At 37.1% G+C, this 17,580-nt stretch overlaps 1 protein-coding gene across 4 annotated transcripts in view; it reads left to right on the forward strand.

Moving 5' to 3' along the window:
• FRS2 (fibroblast growth factor receptor substrate 2) overlaps window positions 1-16,514 on the forward strand; it is a 50,248-nt gene extending 33,734 nt beyond the window's left edge. For all 4 annotated transcript variants that reach the window (XM_040553124.1, XM_040553101.1, XM_040553116.1 and 1 more), the window contains 5 exons: window positions 172-263; window positions 2,068-2,254; window positions 5,326-5,484; window positions 6,422-6,585; window positions 8,927-16,514. In XM_040553124.1, coding sequence (XP_040409058.1) covers window positions 198-263; window positions 2,068-2,254; window positions 5,326-5,484; window positions 6,422-6,585; window positions 8,927-9,877 — 1,527 coding nt within the window. In that variant the 5' untranslated portion in view covers window positions 172-197 and the 3' untranslated portion in view covers window positions 9,878-16,514. The remainder of the gene's footprint in view (window positions 1-171; window positions 264-2,067; window positions 2,255-5,325; window positions 5,485-6,421; window positions 6,586-8,926) is intronic.
• The last annotated feature ends 1,066 nt before the right edge of the window (window positions 16,515-17,580 follow it).

The raw sequence follows: 17,580 nt of genomic DNA on the forward strand, positions 1-17,580 counted from the left end.
ATAGCTCCTAAATATTATTTTTTATTATTTCTGACTGCAAAATTCATCATGAAAAATTGTAATTCAGGCAGAATTTTGTATTGTGTTGTTCTGTTGATGATGCTCTATTTTTTACCTCAACTAAATGATCACCGTGTTTGGTTGTGGTTTGCTTTTTTCTTTTTAATTTAGAGATCACATGGTCTTCTAAAGAAGTCATGGGTAGCTGTTGTAGCTGTCCAGATAAAGAAACTGTCCCAGATAACCATCGAAACAAGTTTAAGGTAAGCACTTGGTGTGGTATGCTGTGAATTATTTTGTTGCTTTCTTGCAGGATAGGTCTGTGATGGAAAATACTTAAACGAAAACAGGGAGAGAATTACCTAACGGTTAAACAATTACAGACCTGTAGGTGTCTGGCTGCAGGTTTCTCTTTTTTCCCTTTGAGACTCCTTTCTTACTAGCAGTGACGGGAATTCTTTAGACAGGTTTTGTCATGACAGTTTTGATCTTCAGGTGGGAGAAGCAGCCCCATGTTTTTGGTCTGTCCCAGTTTGAGCTGGGGGCCCAATTAAACGCTGTTACCTCTGGGAGGTTTTGGACCAAATGAGGGGGGGTCACAGGCATAATGGAAGAGCTATTGGAGAGCTGTGGTTATGAACCTGGAGGTGGGGTCAGCAATGGAAGACTTTAGGACCGCTGATTTTAGTTGAAGATCACGGTTGAATGTATCATTTGGACAACCTTTTTTCCTTTACTTGAATGAACTTCATTTATATACGTGCATCTGTCCCTTATACCCCTGGAATTTATAAGCTTGTGAACACTTGTTCATGTGCTTAACGTGAAGCTGCTGAAGTCAGTGCCTTTAAGTAAACATACCTTTGCGTAGTCACACAACTCGGCTCTGCTTCTGTGCTCCGAACTGTCTCCGTGAGCTGGCAAAGGAATGTAACGCTTCCATAGTGAAAAATGATTCATGCACTGCCTGAGGGCAGCACTGAAATGAGCTTTAAAACCATGGGAAATTCTGGAAATATTTAATATTATCAGTATGAAAAGCTGAAGGATAAAATATTTTTGTGTTCTTGCTTTTTATGCATTTGACTTAGCTTCATGTGACTAGTTCCTACTTTTCTCCTTGTAGCATCTCTCCATTGTTTGTGTGGGTCTCTGATTGAGCAGCAGGGGGGAGAAGATGAAAGAATGTAGTTTGCAAAATGAAGACATTTGGCATAGGCTTCAGTGGCAGATGAAACTATTCTTAATTCCTTTTAAATGACTAGTTTTCAAGTTGAAAATGTCTCTTTAAGGAGTAAAATTAATTGATACCATAGGGAAGCTCTTTTTGTAGCCTTTTTATTGAGTAAGAAAGAATCCCCCTAAAAGCAGCGGTGTGAGATAAAACGCATCTGGGGGAAAATACATGTCAGGATTCCTTAAGGGGTGCAGAAGACCTCCAACTGGTGTAAAGGCAAAAAGAATAAGAATATAAGCTTTATATGCATCATGTTTTCACACAAGATAACCATAGGGTATTTGAATTATTTGTTGACATTAAAAAGGCAGGAAAAAAGAATCCAAAACAGTCTGGCGATTCTGCACAGTACAAGGCCCTACAGATATGTGAAGGTAGCTTTATCTTAGAGACCCTTCTCCTTTTTCATTCCTTTTCCCAACTTTAAGTGGGGTTATATGACAAAGCAAATAATTTTTTTTTGAAACAGTGCTCTGAAAGATTTCATTATCTTAGGTATGCCTTATCTATGTGGAAATACTAGAATATGTACATACAGTCAGTTTAAAAAAATCATTAAACTTACAAATCTCTTTTATTTTAAATATCACCACGGATTTTGCAATGATGTTACTTAGTCTCACTCACTGCTTTTAGATATGTATTATTTTAATTCTGGGTTGGAGGAGCAAAGGAACTGGTTTGGTGAGGTTTTTTTAAACTTTTACCTCAAGGATCATAACTCAAATGATGGAGCAGATGGAGTGCATTAGTGGAACATTAAGATCACAGTAGTAGTATTGGTGCTCAAAAGAATACTTACCTGATGCTGTTGAACTTCCTTTTTGTAGGTTATTAACGTGGATGATGATGGTAATGAGCTGGGTTCTGGCATAATGGAACTTACCGATACAGAACTAATTTTGTACACCCGTAAAAGGGACTCTGTAAAATGGCACTACCTCTGTCTCCGTCGCTATGGCTATGACTCAAATCTTTTCTCTTTTGAAAGTGGTCGAAGATGTCAAACTGGACAAGGTATGTAGAATTTTTGTATACAAAGATGTTTAGAAAGTAATTTGATGTCGGGGGATTTATTTATTAATTTATCTAAGGTGTACTTGCTATGTGAATGCAGTTTCTGGGAAAAAGTAAGTTGGATGGTCTTACAGTAAAATGAGGATTTGAGTTGCTTATAGATTTTGGTCTGGAGTATTCCATGGCTGTATGTGTTGATAGTTCTGGTCAACTCAGAAGGTGGTTTTGACAGGGAAATTCTTCTGTCTCAGCGGTTGACTTGACTTTCAAGGAAGGGTGGTGAAACCTGGAACCATGGGGGAATCTTCTCAGAATTCAGAGTTTTCACTATTTTTACATTTTTAAGAGACTAGAGCGCTGGAATGAACTGGGTATCTCTACTCTCTTATGGTCTTCACTAACACACTTGTTTCATCCTCTTCCTGAAACAAATACCGCTGATTTATTTCAATGACATCATTCTCAAATTTTTACAAATTTTTGTATTCAGACTGCAGACTCCAGCTATGCTTAGTTACTTTCTATGTGGCTTTAACCAGAAAGACAGCTACCTTTCCAGTTGCCAGATCATCCCTTGCCTTGGCTAAGATAGGCTTTTCAATCTCTACTCACTGCAGCAGTCCCCAGTGGTGCAATAACTGTATTGGTTGAGGTCTGCACCTCATTTTGCATCTTCCTATCATGATGCAGCTCTATGTACTTGAAATTCTTATGTATTGATATGTTGTGAAATTAAGTTGCATTTTTATTTTCTTACCGATTTTTAGCATTTACTAGTGTTTTTATAGATAACGATATTTGCAATTACAAAATATTTTTTAACTTCACTGTAAAAAATCGGGAACATGAAAGAACTTGATCATAAACAAATTTGTTCAATCTTCATTGTCCAAGCAGGGGTAAGGGCAGATAGTTATTTTACAAGAAGAATTAAGAAAGCATTATTGATTCAGCTCTTAATAAGAAATAAAGATGTTTTAAAATGTTACAGTATACTGCATATTAAACTAAATTTTCAGACTTCTAAGGAGAAAATCATAATCTTTTTGTTTTGAAAAAAAACCACCACTTTGATTTTTGCAGGTTTAATTTACTGTTTCTTTTAAATGTGTAAAATAAATACTAATAAAATTCAATTGAAAAGACAATTTTGAAGGTTCTTCTCCACAGCCAAGATTTTCCACTGACTCTAATTGACTTCTCTGCCTCCCTCCTAATTTCCGTTTTTTTTTTTTTAAATAGAGAAGATTAAGCAGACTGTGTGAGCAGCAACCCTTTCTTCCCTCTTTTGTTTCTTGCCTTCCTTACGTAATATTAAATACTGTGAATATTGAGAAAAAAGAAATCTGGCAAAAAAATGTTCTCTCTGCTGCCGTTTTGCAATGGAGCATTGTTCCTGAGACCTATACTAGTATTTGTGGGCAAGTTGCAAAACTTCATCTTCAGCTGGTGAGATGACCAAGAAGTTTTTCATTTGAGAATATCCTGAATATTGCCCTACAACTGACTGAATTAGTCAATATTCTTGTTTGTTGTTTTCCACTTAATCTCAGATATTTTATATTGATATATTGTCAGAATGCACTGGTGGTAAAACACCGAGTTTGTGCGAGGTATTGAAGTCCTTAAAGATATGTTTTGGGAGCACAGCTAATAGATAATTCGGGATAGGGAAATTAGAGGAATTACTGTGTTTCCATGCTATATACACCACAGATCATATTGTATTTATTGCAAATGTATTTAATAAAAAATCAAAGTTCCACAAAGTTACTTTTGCTTGCACTTTTAGTGCCAATTCACTTTGCCTCATATTTGAAAGAATTAGCAATTTGGAAGCACTTTTTTTAAAGAGAGGGGACAAAGGCAGCTAGCAGTTTTTTTTTTCCCATAAAGGTTTAAGGATCCAGTGTGAATTTCTGGAAATACAGGAAAAATTAAATATAGGCTGTTGTACTTGAGCTGGATTGTTGGTTAGGTAAAAGCGGTAGAAGCAGCTCTACAGCTGCTGTGTTGCAAGCATGAAGCTTATTCACTGCACCAGCTGAATATTAGTTGCTGATCATCATTCCTCTTAGCATCATTCCTCATTTGGTATGCTCCCAGCTAGGTTTTGTGAGCTTCTGCCGTGTGGAGTGTTTCTGATAATTCTGATCTATCTCAGTTCTGTGTCCGTAAATAAAGTTATGATGGTAGGTAGTTGCCAGCATATTAACATAATTGCACTTACAGAAATAGCAATATAGATAGGTAGTTTTTAGTAAAGAGTGTAATTTTAAGACTGTAATACTCATTTAAAAAAATGAGCACCTGCACCCACGTTTAACAAGCATGTCAACTTTAACTTCATGCTTTCAATGGAAGAATAATCCAAAGCTGCGACTTTGCTTGTGAGGGTAAGTTGGGGCGCTCCCTGCTGTTTAAAAGCAAAGTGGCACAATACACACTCAAAATACATGGTATTGCTGCTCACTTTGTGCTCTGTGTCTATCCTTTAGCCTAAAACAATTGGTTTGTTACTGTCTGTTTCACACAGTTTGTCTTACTAGCTTTTCATTTTAATCTTCTTAAAAAAAAAGCAAAAAACATTTGCGCAATGTTTAAATCCTTCTTTCCTGTTGTGCTGTTATCTTATTCTTATGGTAGTTTAATAGAAATCTGGCTTAAGAAACGTAACCTTGTAGCACCACAGTAATTTCACTTAGTGTATTTTTTTTTTTAATTTAACAGGTACCCTTTTTATCCACTTAGACAAAAACGCAACTTGCTGTTTTTTTTTTTTTATTTTATTCCTCATTTAGCCCTCAGAACATACTTTTGGTTTTAACTGAACCAATTTTCTGTTCCAATTTAACTTCTGGTGCATGGGAAAATTGTTCTATCAGATAAACACTTGAAAGGGTCTCACTGTATTTGTATGTGTTCTGTACAATAAAGATTTCTTAACTTTTTTGCTTCTTTAACAGGTATTCGTTATGTGGATTCCAGTTTTATTACCTGAAAGCTATATATATTGTAAGGCATGTTTTTTATGTTAAAGGATTTTGATTTTTTTTCTTGTGTATTTATAGGAATCTTTGCCTTTAAATGTGCCCGTGCAGAAGAGCTATTTAATATGTTGCAAGAGATAATGCAGAATAATAGCATAAATGTGGTAGAAGAACCAGTAGTAGAAAGGAATAACCATCAGACTGAGTTGGAAGCTCCAAGAACCCCTCGAACGCCTACCAGTAAGTATGGTTATACTGTCAAATGACAAACCTGAATTTAATGTGGTACTTAGCTTTAAAATAGGCTTTTTCTTTTTCTTTTTTTTTTTTAATTACTTAAAGATTTAATGCAAATTAAATGCTATTTTCAGCTAGGAGGTTAATTACCAGCAATGAATTCTTTTGAGGTACTTGCTGAGGATTCGCTTTCCAGAATCTCAAGTCCTGGGAGCAAAATGTTTGTAGACAAGTTCTTCAGCTTTAAGAAGTAAGCTTTGGGAACTTAGTTTTTGCACAACAGCACTGTTTAACCATATACTTAATTCAGTTACTTTATTATACATCACCATATTTTACTTTTAGCATTTCTGAGAAATTTTAATATTAGGCAGTGCTCCAACCTTTTTGTTAGGAAAAAGGTAATGGTAATATCACATCTACAGGGGATTTGAAATCTTTTGCTGTGGGTAGGTGGATGGATAGAGTGAAGTCTTACCAAAACTGATGGAAGATTTTAGGTAATCCCAGGCAGATACCAAGACATCTGAAACTAGAAATTGCATGTTATTGATGAGTTCAAAGAAATAGAAGCTTAAATAAAGAAGTCATCATCCATCCTGTTCCTGCCCACCCCCCCCCTCTTTAAAGGGATATGTGTTGTTAATGTGTTCATGGTAGCAAAAGGAGCTGGACGGGGAGTTTATTGAGAAAGCTGTAGTTATACACCTAGACTTCGGTGGTTGCTTCAGACGTGTTTCCCAGTAAATACTGGGATGCTCTACTCAGCAATTTGCTTTCCCTTTTCTCCCCCCCAGCAAAATTGTCTTGTGAATATTTAAGCTGTTTTACATATTTTGACTTCTTGTGAAAATTGAAGATAAATATATAAAACATATTACTCATATATAATAAAATGTTCTATTTTAATATGTTTTTTCATATTTTCTAATTGAATCAGCTCCTGGGTTCAATGCACAAAGTTTACCTAACGGCTATCCCAGATACCCATCTTTTGGAGATGCTTCATCACATCCTTCCAGCAGGCACCCTTCTGTCGGAAGTGCACGCCTCCCCTCTGTCGGTGAAGAATCAACACATCCTCTACTTGTAGCAGAGGAACAAGTGGGTATATTCTCCCCCCTCCACCCCCCAATTCAGGCTCAACATTAGTTGAGGGTTTTTCACTGTTAATTCTGTAGCATTATGTTTTCATTTTTGTGTTTTTCAGAGTCAGGTATAATGTTATTTCTACCACACTTGAGCTACTACTTAGATTTGTTTTTCCTCTTTATGATGCTTGGTAGGACAGATCACTGAGGAAGTGTAACTACTTGAAATTTTTATACTTTCGATGTCTTTATTTGTATATAAATGTATTTCCCTATACTCTTTTCAAAAATTTCAGAAGCTAATTTTAAACACCTAAGTTGGACTTCACAATGAGAGATCTTAGTCAAAAACTTATTTACATGTCTTCTATTTGGCAAATCATGGAAAAATGAGGTTAAAAGCAACCTCTACAGTTCTCTAGGTCTGCTTGTGAAGTTAGAGCAGAGACTCCACAGACCCTTGTTTGTCATGCTTTTAATAAATAGTACAAGCAAGGTGATCCTACAGCGTCTCTGAGCCGTGTTCCTGCATTTGACAACCTTTATTCTGAAAGCATTTTTCCCTAATATGCAATCATTTTTTTTCCTGTTACAGCTGGTGTCTATTGCCCCTTAGCCTTCTGGTGAACATCTCCAGAAAGGGTCTGGCTCTATCTTCTCTTTAACTGTCTAAAAGTAGTTGACAGTGACTATTAAATTGCAACTGAACAGAGTTGTCTCTCTCAGCTTCTCCTTGTATATCACTTGTTCCGGCCCCTCTAATCATGGCCCTCCTCTGGACTCACTCCAGTATGATGATGTTTTTCTTGTACTCGGAGCCCATTACTCCAGATTCGGTATCAGCAGTACTGAAATGAGGATAATGACTACTTTCCTTAACCTACTGGCTGTGCTTTTACTAACACCAACCAATAGGCATTTGGTATTCATTGCTGCAAGGGCCCACTGCTGACTCACATTCAACTTGGATCCCTGGTGGTTTTCTGAAAGGCTGTTCTCAAGTCAGTTGGTGCCCGCCCTGTACTGTCAGTGTTATTCCGTGCCTGGATCTGGGCTTTAAGGTTGCCTTGCTGAGCTCCGTGAAGTTTATGTGAGGTTATCTCTCCAGGCTGCTGGGATCCTTCTCAGCGGAAGCCCTACCAATCTGGGAAAACCCGAAAACTTTCTGAAGGTGTGTTCTATCTCATCCTTCCTGTTGCTGATGAAAACGTTAGTCAAATGTAATGAAATGTAATCTGGCTTCAGAAGATTGTCATGTGCGACAAGAAACAGTGTTGAAAACCAGAGAAGGTAACCAGAGCAGAGATCAGTGAACCATCTTTTGGGAAGACATTTGGTAGAAGCCACCACAGAAGAGTCCAGGTGCTGTTGCTGGAGTTACTGCAGACTAAATCAGTTTAAAGAACCAGTGTAGGAGTCAAGTGAGCTGTAAATAACACTGCAGTTTGTAGAGCTTAAAGTTGTGAGGACTGGATGAGTTCTGCCGTTAAATACTGCTCTGCCATTTGGGTGCGCAGACAGAGTTTAAATGTGGAGGTGGTGTTCTTTACTGACTGCAGTCTTTCCCTTTCAGCCTCATGTTGATCCTCTGTGGGAACTTGGAGGGATAAACTAGTGGTGTACCCCTGCCTGCCGTAGTGGCATCTGGTGTTAACTCCTGCTTATTTTTAATCATGAGTGCCACAGGTCATGCGGAAGTGTATGTTTTTCTGTTTAGCTTCTGGTGTTAGAAAGCTGTTGGTTCTTGAAGGAAGAATGAACTGTTCTTGCAGTAGAGCCAACCTCTCTTGTCAATGGTTGAGTGGTACACAAGGCACGGTCCTGTTTTTTAAATGGGCAATAAATTTCCTTTGCAGCGTGGAAGTTACAAAGACAAATTTAGCCAAAGCAAATCTGGAACTGTTGGTCGTTTTCATGGTAAGGGAGATCAAAGCAGAACTCTGCTTCGCTGATTTCTCCCAGTGAGCTAATGAACTGAGTTTAAGAAACCAAGGTTGCCCTGACCAGAGCAGAGTTCGAATGGAACCTGGAAGGCTGCAACTAGAGCACAACTGAAATGAAAGATCAAATCAAAATAATCATTAATTTGAGATGTAAACATTATTTTGTCTGTCTCAAATACCTCTAATTTTATTTAAAGTAACATTGACAAAACCAACAACAAAACCAAAAAAATAAAGTTGAGCACAGCTCAGTGAAATGTGAGAAAGAGGATCTTTGCTCTAAAACAGTTGTCATCGTGATATTTGGTTCTCAGGTATTTTGATCAGAAAAGGGGGGAGTTGAGAAGGAATGAAATTAAAAAAATAAAAATGTGCAACTAGAATTTGAATTTCCTTTTTTCTTCCTTTCAGGTGCACACTTACGTCAACACTACTGGGGTACAAGAGGAGAGAAAAAATCGATCAAGTGTGCATGCGCCACTGGAATCAAAGCTTTCAAACACTGAAACAACTAAAGTGAAAGAAGATCAGATTTGTACTGATGACAAAGATGCTCAGGTTCTCCTGGAGCCTGAAGGAGTCAAGTTTGTTTTAGGACCAACACCTGTTCAAAGGCAGTTAATGGAAAGAGAGAAACTGGAGCAACTTGGGAGAGACCAAGTTAGCGGCAGCAGCACAAACAACACTGAATGGGACACTGGATACGACAGTGATGAACGTAGAGAAACACCATCTGGTAACAAATTGGTGTATGAAAATATAAATAGGTTATCAATCCCTAGTGCCTCAGGGGTCAGAAGAGGTCGTTTGACATCAACCAGTACCTCAGATACCCAGAACATTAACAACTCTGCTCAGAGGAGAACTGCGCTGTTGAACTATGAGAACTTGCCATCCTTGCCTCCTGTTTGGGAAGCCCGCAAGCTGAGTAGAGATGAAGATGACAGTTTAGGACCAAAGACCCCATCTTTGAATGGCTACCACAATAACCTAGATCCAATGCATAATTATGTCAATACGGAGAATGTAACAGTACCAGCAAGTGCTCACAAAATAGAATTTACACGACGTCGGGACTGTACCCCAACAGTCTTTAACTTTGACATTAGGCGTCCAAGTTTAGAACACAGGCAGCTCAACTATATACAGGTTGACTTGGAAGGTGGTAGTGACTCCGACAACCCTCAGACTCCAAAAACCCCCACCACTCCACTTCCGCAAACTCCAACCAGGCGCACAGAGCTGTATGCTGTGATAGACATTGAACGAACTGCTGCTATGTCAAGCTTGCAAAAAGCACTGCCCCGAGATGATGGTACTTCTAGGAAAACTAGACATAACAGTACTGACCTGCCTATGTGAGCCTGGGAAGCATTAGATCATTTGCACCTTTTGTGAAGTTTATAAAATTGAAGATGCAAGTACTTTGCATTTCTTAACACTAACGCCTTTTATAGACTAATAGAACTTTTTCTGCATATTTCATGTACTTGTCTAACTAAAGGGAATTAATGTAGAGCAAGTATTCATTTAGGTAACACTATTTCATTCTACAGTAGTAGTAATTACTGCATAGCAGCATCACCACCTTTCACAGTGCCTCTTTAAATTGATTAGAGTCTGAGTGACATGCCAGTTTTGAATTTATAAATATTCTGGTCTGGTGCCTATAGTCATTAATGGCATTTATAACAGTTTTTAAAGCCTCTTGATATGTGTGTTTATTAGCAGGTAAACCTAATCTTTCAAGATACATATCTACATTCATTCCTCATTGACGTGGCTCCTTCAGAATGAAGTGTATGTAATTCATTAATTCACTCAGTTTGATGTACACCAGATATATTGGTTCATCTCAAGGGATATAAGCACCACACGTTTTTGTCGGTTTTCTTTTTTTTTTTTTCCTTCAAAGACCACATGGGTAAGAAGGCATCTAATTCCCGATAGTTTTAAGTTGTGTGATGTTTGGGAGGTCACATCGAAGTTTGTTGATCAACATTATGAACACATCTAATCCCAGCCTTAAGCTACTTCAGCTAGAAGAGAATTCCAAGTGGCATATCAAGTTCCCTGTGAAATCAGACAGAATTTTAATCTCATTAGTTTTTTTGTGAAGGAATTCACAGGTTGGCTATATGAATTAAGGCTCTTTTATCATTTCTTAGTTCAGTGTGCCTTCCTTTCTTTGCATCTGTGCTTCTTTTTATCTGTTCCGTAACGTTTTAAGAGTCTAAATTTTGTACATAGCTTTAATTATTGTTCAGGGTTGTGTATGTGTTTGTCTTACTCTCTGCATTTGTCAAAGAAAGACTCTTGAAGGTCAAATGTTTGTCTTTGTCTAGTGTTCTACTTTTTTTATGCCTGACGGAAATATCCCAGCTCTCCAGCAGCATGCATTATTGCACAACTGGAAAGGTTTATTATGCAGTCATTGTCTTCCTCTAAAGCATCAGACACAGGTTACACGGGAGGCAGGGTACTGGACTTGATAGTTCTTCATAGAAAATTGCACATTCTAGCAATGTGCATCCATAGTTGATAGTATACTTTAATTTAGAAAGAGATGTAGTAAATTATCTGAAGGTAGTATTATCTATGAACATACTTCTTTTGCAGTTGGTGAACTTGGTTACAATAATAGCTGCTCAGTGTTACAGGTACATCCAGGTGGAATGTCGTTTGAGTATGCCAGACGCACCCTTAGCAGAACTTTCTTCTTTTTTTCTTTTTTTTTTTTATACTCTGAATAATTTTAGAATTCTGGCAGTATTGCAGGTGCACCTTGGTACTGGCAGCAGAAGAGATTACTCTTGAGCCTGTGATTGCAAAGGAACTGACGCTTGTGAACTGGTGCGATGTAATATAACCCTTGAACTGTGTGAGGAAAAACATGCAAGAAAAGCCATCTGAAGATCTGGAAAAGAAATAAGGGTCTTCATGCAATATTTAAATTTAAGTTTTATTAAAAAAATATATATATTTTCAGGTTTTTAAATTGGAGTGTATCCCTGTTCCTTTGTTAACGTTTTCTCTGTGCTTCTCTCAATTTAGTAGTGGCAGCAGTGGTAGCACCTGAAGTATGTGTTTCTTGCCACATCATTAAGGGATATCAGGCAGCCTTTTAACTCTGAAAAACTTTACAGACTGTATGGTACTGAAATACCAGATGCACAAAGAACAGAATTTACAGAAGTAAGAGATGGGAGTTGTTGAGACCATTACGAGGAACTTAAATGAGATAAATAATAATAATTCATTAATAATCTCACTGTCAACCTATGCATACTCCTGTGATAGACTTGTTGACTTGTGGGGAGAACTTGGTACTCAAGAAGGTAAAGGCTACCGTATAGGTAGAGATTCTTACAGGTCTGCAGTGTTAATGCTCCTTCACATCTTTGCCATTGCTTCGCCTTATGCCAAGGAACAGTCTTGTACTGAAGAGAAATTACCAGGTGTTGCAAAATATTTACCGGTTGATGATACTGGTGTGATTCTTGTTCTTAGTTTAAGAACATGAATTTAAGTTCACTTAAATATGTGAGCCAGCCTAATGCTTCAACATGTGTTTTGAGGCAAATGTGTTTGATCTAGCTAGCTGCCTAGAAATATTTGGTCCTCATCGGTATAGTACAGGTGTCTCATAAATACTGATTAACTGAATCCTTAAAACATTCCTGTGAGGCAGGAAGATAATAGTCTTAACTGACAAATAGGGAAACAGAGGTTTACGGTAGATCCTAAGTGACTTGCCAAAATTAAAGGAAACATATCCCCCTTTAGTTCTGGTGCACTGTCCCATACATTTATCCTGAATAGTATCAGATACAAGAGATGGTCTGAGTATTTTTTTTTATTTTTTTTATGTTGCAAGTTTCACAATACTTCATTACGGATGTTTTCTTAGCTGTGGCCCCCAGAATTCAGAACATATTGAGGTTCTTGTGATTTCTGAATGCATAGTCTTGGCATTTTTTTTAATATTCTAAATGAAATATGCACCAAGCAGAGTTAAGCAAAAACCTTCTGTAGTCTTTATTAACCAATCTGGTACCATATTTTCTAGGACTTTTTTTTTTAACCCTCTTTTATTCTACAGATGGGATAATGCTTTCTTGTTGCAAACACACTGGTTAGTCCCTGTTATCTGCACTGCTCATCTTTAGCATTCTTTTTTATTTCTTTATTTTATGCCCCTTGAAGTAGATGTAGTTGCAATGCACTTTACCCTATGAGACTTGGTAAATATTTTTTCAGTTCAGTCTCTTTAAAGGTTGTGATTTTAGATTTAGTGTCTGTAATCTAGGGTTCAGTTTTCAGCTGAAATCTCACTACAGTGTTTGATCATATTTATATTTTGGACCCACAGGTATATAGACTGGGAAACAAATATGTAACAAATTTCTTTAGTAACTGGGATCTGTTAAGTTTCCATACACTAGCTCCTGCAAAAATGGCAACATCGCCTTCAGGTCTACTATTCATCCATAGCATGCAACTGGCTGCTACAAGCACATTTGACGAAGAAAAGCCTTTAATTATAGATATTCCTTCAGTGCAATGATTTATGAAAGACATACGTTGGACTGTATCTTTTTAAGAAGGAAATTGAATTGATAAAAAAGACGTAGCAGTGACCAAAAGTAGGCAATAGATATTGTACTGGAAATACAGTTGGCGAGAATCTAATCCATTGGTTATATCACAAAAATATTTTTTCTCAAATTGATCTGAAGTGGCAGTCTGATTTTAGTTTTGTGGTCTTTGTCAGTGACTCCAGAAAACAATATAAAAACGATCATTCTGAAACCTTTAGCTCTAATTGTAACATTTTTCCCCTGATAAGTAAGTTTTGCATATGGTAAGTGTTAAGTGTAATGGTGTGCATTGAAGCACTACTCCTATTAAACTCTACAAAATTTTTGTAGAAATCTGAAATGTTTTAAGGATATATCATAAACTCCTTAATTCCTACCCCCCTTCCTTGCCCCCAGATACTTAAAACATTCGTCTGTGTTTAAACCTCTGATGAGGGCTTTATTCTAAAAAGGGCCACAGAAAGGTCTAAGCTATAGAAAGTCCAAAACAATGTCAAAACAGGGCTGCTCTTTTGCAGGTGACGGGCCAGCAGTTGGTTTTGCTGGATTTATGACAGTGTATTGGCTCAGAATATGTTTTATGTATAGCCACTTCATGCTGAGACAGAATCACAATATTGCAGACTGTCTCCACTGTTGGGGAATTTAAAATGCAAGTTCTGATTAACTTCAGTTACTACTTTGAGCATAGAATATGAGCTGTGTCTGATTTGGACCTCTATTTCTAAGCAGTATTCTCTTTGTGTAAGGTGGGATCAATGGTGAAAATCCAGTTTTTGCACTGTACTAATTTATTTAGTGGCTACAAATAAGATAAAGCTGGTTTAGTAGGATCTAATAGTGGACTCAGATCAGAAATTTTCCAGTAACCCCCAAGAAGCCAAAAGAAATTTGGTCCCGCAGTTTGACAGATAGAATTAGGTGTTTTTAGAATTTAATTATAAGAACTTTTCCCATCTTTTCTTTGAGGTAGTAATTCAGGCATTTATATTTGACAGTATTTACTTAATATAAATCTAAGTTCATTTACAATATCTTTATTTTAAATTCATAAACACTCCAGAAAAGAAAAGAAAAAAAACACCAACAAAACAACCACCAACAAAATCCGGAAGAAATTCCACCACAAAAGACTGCGTTAAGATGGAGTCAAGGTTGCTGATGTCCTTCTTGCATAGCATATATTGAAAAGATGGGAAGTCATGAGCTAATGTTCTTTCACAATCTTTAGAAATTGCTTCCTCTTTTGGACAAGATAAGTGAATAAGAAAAAAATCTTAGCAGCTGTAACTCTGACCATGTGTATATTATATCTTGTAATATTGTGCTGTAAGGTATGTGACTAAATCTGTCAGGTGTCTTATGAGGATATTATCCTAATGTGGTGTTTACTCCAGATTAACGCAGTATTTTGTTTGGAAATGTGTAGGTGTACAGATAGAATATGAGATACAAAGTTACCTTTAAAGTTGATGAAACAAGTGTTGGACATTTCTATATTTTTATATATCACAAAGGGCATTTTGAAAAATTTCTTGCAGTTTTAGTAATTATTTAGTGTGGTAATATACATATATTGTGACAATGTTTTCTGATATATCCATTACTTTGGTGTAATTCTATTTTATGTAGCAAATATGTGTATATACAAAGGAGATTATGTAAAAATATGATTCAGAAATAGGCTCGAGCCCTTTGGAACAGGGACCGTCTTCCTCTGTGTCTGCAAAATACTTACTTAATGCCTTGGGGTCCCAGCCACAGCTCATGACTGAGACCCGTGGTGACTGAACTGTCAAGAGATGAACGTGGAGGAGCAGCTCCTCTGCTATCCATGAGAAGCCTTAGCACGAAGGTGCCATGAAGCTCACCTTGCCGCTCGCTGATGCTGGGGCTGTGCCATACGTGGTTATTCCCAACCACCTGCCAACAACCCAGACCCCGGAGTCGGCGTGTCCTGTTCTCCAGTCCTTCCCTTTGGCAGTAGAAAAGGAAGTCTGAGGTAGGAGCTTTGATGTCATCAGGGAATCTTCCTTGCGAGTGTTTGGGCCTCACGCAGCACCCTTTGAAGCCACACGAGTGGTTCGTATTGGCTTCGAGGGCCCCTGGATGTGTTCCTACAAGATCAAGTTCTGCTGACATAACAGCTCTGTTACACCTGAGGACCTGGTTGGTCAAGTTCTTCAGGAATGGTCTAAAAATATTGTAAAAATATAAATATATTTAATTACGTGTACTGAAAAAAAATCCTATTTGTTGTGGTCAGAGTTCAGATTACTATGTGAATTTTGATTTCTTAGTCATACTTGCATATATATTGCTTTAACTATTATGTATGAAAGAGGAAGTGATTCTAAAGTGTGTGAAAGATCAGGATTACACCTGTATTTTTAATGTTTGTGTTATTTAGGAATGGATGTCAGCAAATTTAACTCCATATTAATGCAGTTTTTTTGCATTAGAATATGTGTGTATATCATACACCCACATTTTATATATAATATATTATATATTTGGTACTAACTTTGTATTTTCCCTGAAATTTGCCAAATCCCAAACACAAATGTTCTCACTTGTAAGACTTTGGTACTTAATAACTGAATGTATACGAAATGCTCTGGTATGAAAGAAAGTAGTGTTGTACGGTATCCCACAACCATGCAGATGTCTCAACCAGCAGGCGTGTTGCCTTTTTCGTGAGTTACATCTCATTCCACTGCAGCATCACTTTACGTCTCCTGAAAAATTGTCTGTGTTTTAACGAAACTGCAGACCTGCCCTTACAGTACAGCTGACTACACTTCTAGCAGGAAAGCTGGCTGGTAGGAGTAAGAATACAATAGTCACCAGTGTGCCACAAATGCATTTTTTTAAATGCAGAAATACACATTTCTACAAAGGCCAAAATCTTATGTTGTATGTTCCTTTCTTGTCATTACATTGTATGATATTGTAAGATTATTGTATGTCCTAATTTGCATTATAAAATGTTTTTTCCTACTTTAAAGGCATAAATATAGCAACTTTGTATAAAGGTAGCTTTCTAGATTTTTATTTCTTTTATATAAAAAAGTCTAAACAGTGGGAGTATCATTGCCAAATTGTTTATAAAATTTCAATTAATTTGCCCTGTTCAATGGATTTGTTTTTACAAACATTCCGTATTTCTTTTATGAAAAAGTTATATTATACTATGCAGAAAGAGTGTATTTTTATGCCATTCCACGTTAATCTTAAAAAATAACTTGTTTTAAGCTGTCATGATTGAGAGAGCTTACCAAATGTGCATTTTTAAAAGATGTGTTATGTACTATGACAACGTTTCCCTCTTTACCAGTGCCAACTTCATTTGGAAAGAAAAAAAAATTGTAGCATGGCAATAAACTATTGATTTTACATTGACAATATGTGTGGATTACTTTAATGCTTACCAGTGTTAGTGTTCCTGTATTGTATTGCATTAGTAAAAGCTTTTTTGCTTTGCTTTAAGTCATTGCTTCAGGTAGTTACCTAATTTTTTCCCCATTTATTGCATATGAATTTTAGTAGTGGGAAGAAAAAACAGAACATGATGACCTGGAGTTTGTAATTTTTTTCTCCAAGCTTTTGTTTCATTTCTACTCGAGTTATATTTCATCATTCTCATGTCCGTAGGACTGGATTTGTAGTAGTAGTAGTAGTGCTGCTATTAACTACTACCTTGTGAATCACATGCCAGCAAGTTGAATGTACTCCTTCCTCAGCTATTAAATGACTAAGATTTCACAAAGCCTAACTGTAGTTTGTCAGCATAGTACTGATGAATTCATAAGAAAAATGCAAGGTTGAAGTCATGTCCAGATGGTGTTTTCACTTTCCTCTGGAGACTATAAAATATGGTGATTTATCAAAATTCAGTATTTCCCTCTCCTAAATCAGTGTTTTTGAGGCATAATTTCAATAGGGATGTTTCTAGCCAACAAATTAATAAACCCCCAGAAATTTCAGGAGATGTTTTGTTTACAGAACCTCTTAAGAAATGTTTCTTTAGCCATGCCTTTGTAAAAGGCTTTGTTCTCTTAACCCAAGAAGAAATTATAGATACTACAACTCTGGTCACCGGCACAAATATTTGCACAGGATATTTTTAAGTATCTGGGAGCCAGCAGAGGAATACCAGTTGGAATTAATTCCTGAGGAACTTGTCATACAAACCTTTTTATATTTTTTTTGGTATGGCCAGGTAACAGATTATTTGTGTGTGGAGAAACCAAGAGGACCAGGCTTGGCTGTGATCGCACACATCTGCTGTACCAGACACGTACGTCATACCCAGAGCCTTGGCAGCGGATTTTTTATGTCCTTTAATTTGAAAACAAAATTTTATTAGGTGGAAGAGTGCAGGGCCATCTCCCACGTCTAACTCTGCTCCCTTTTGAGGGGTGATGTGGGTGGTGCCATGGCACAAGTCGGGGAGGGGCTGTG

Source organism: Cygnus olor, chromosome 1, assembly GCF_009769625.2.
Source record: "Cygnus olor isolate bCygOlo1 chromosome 1, bCygOlo1.pri.v2, whole genome shotgun sequence".
Lineage (NCBI taxonomy): Eukaryota > Metazoa > Chordata > Aves > Anseriformes > Anatidae > Cygnus > Cygnus olor.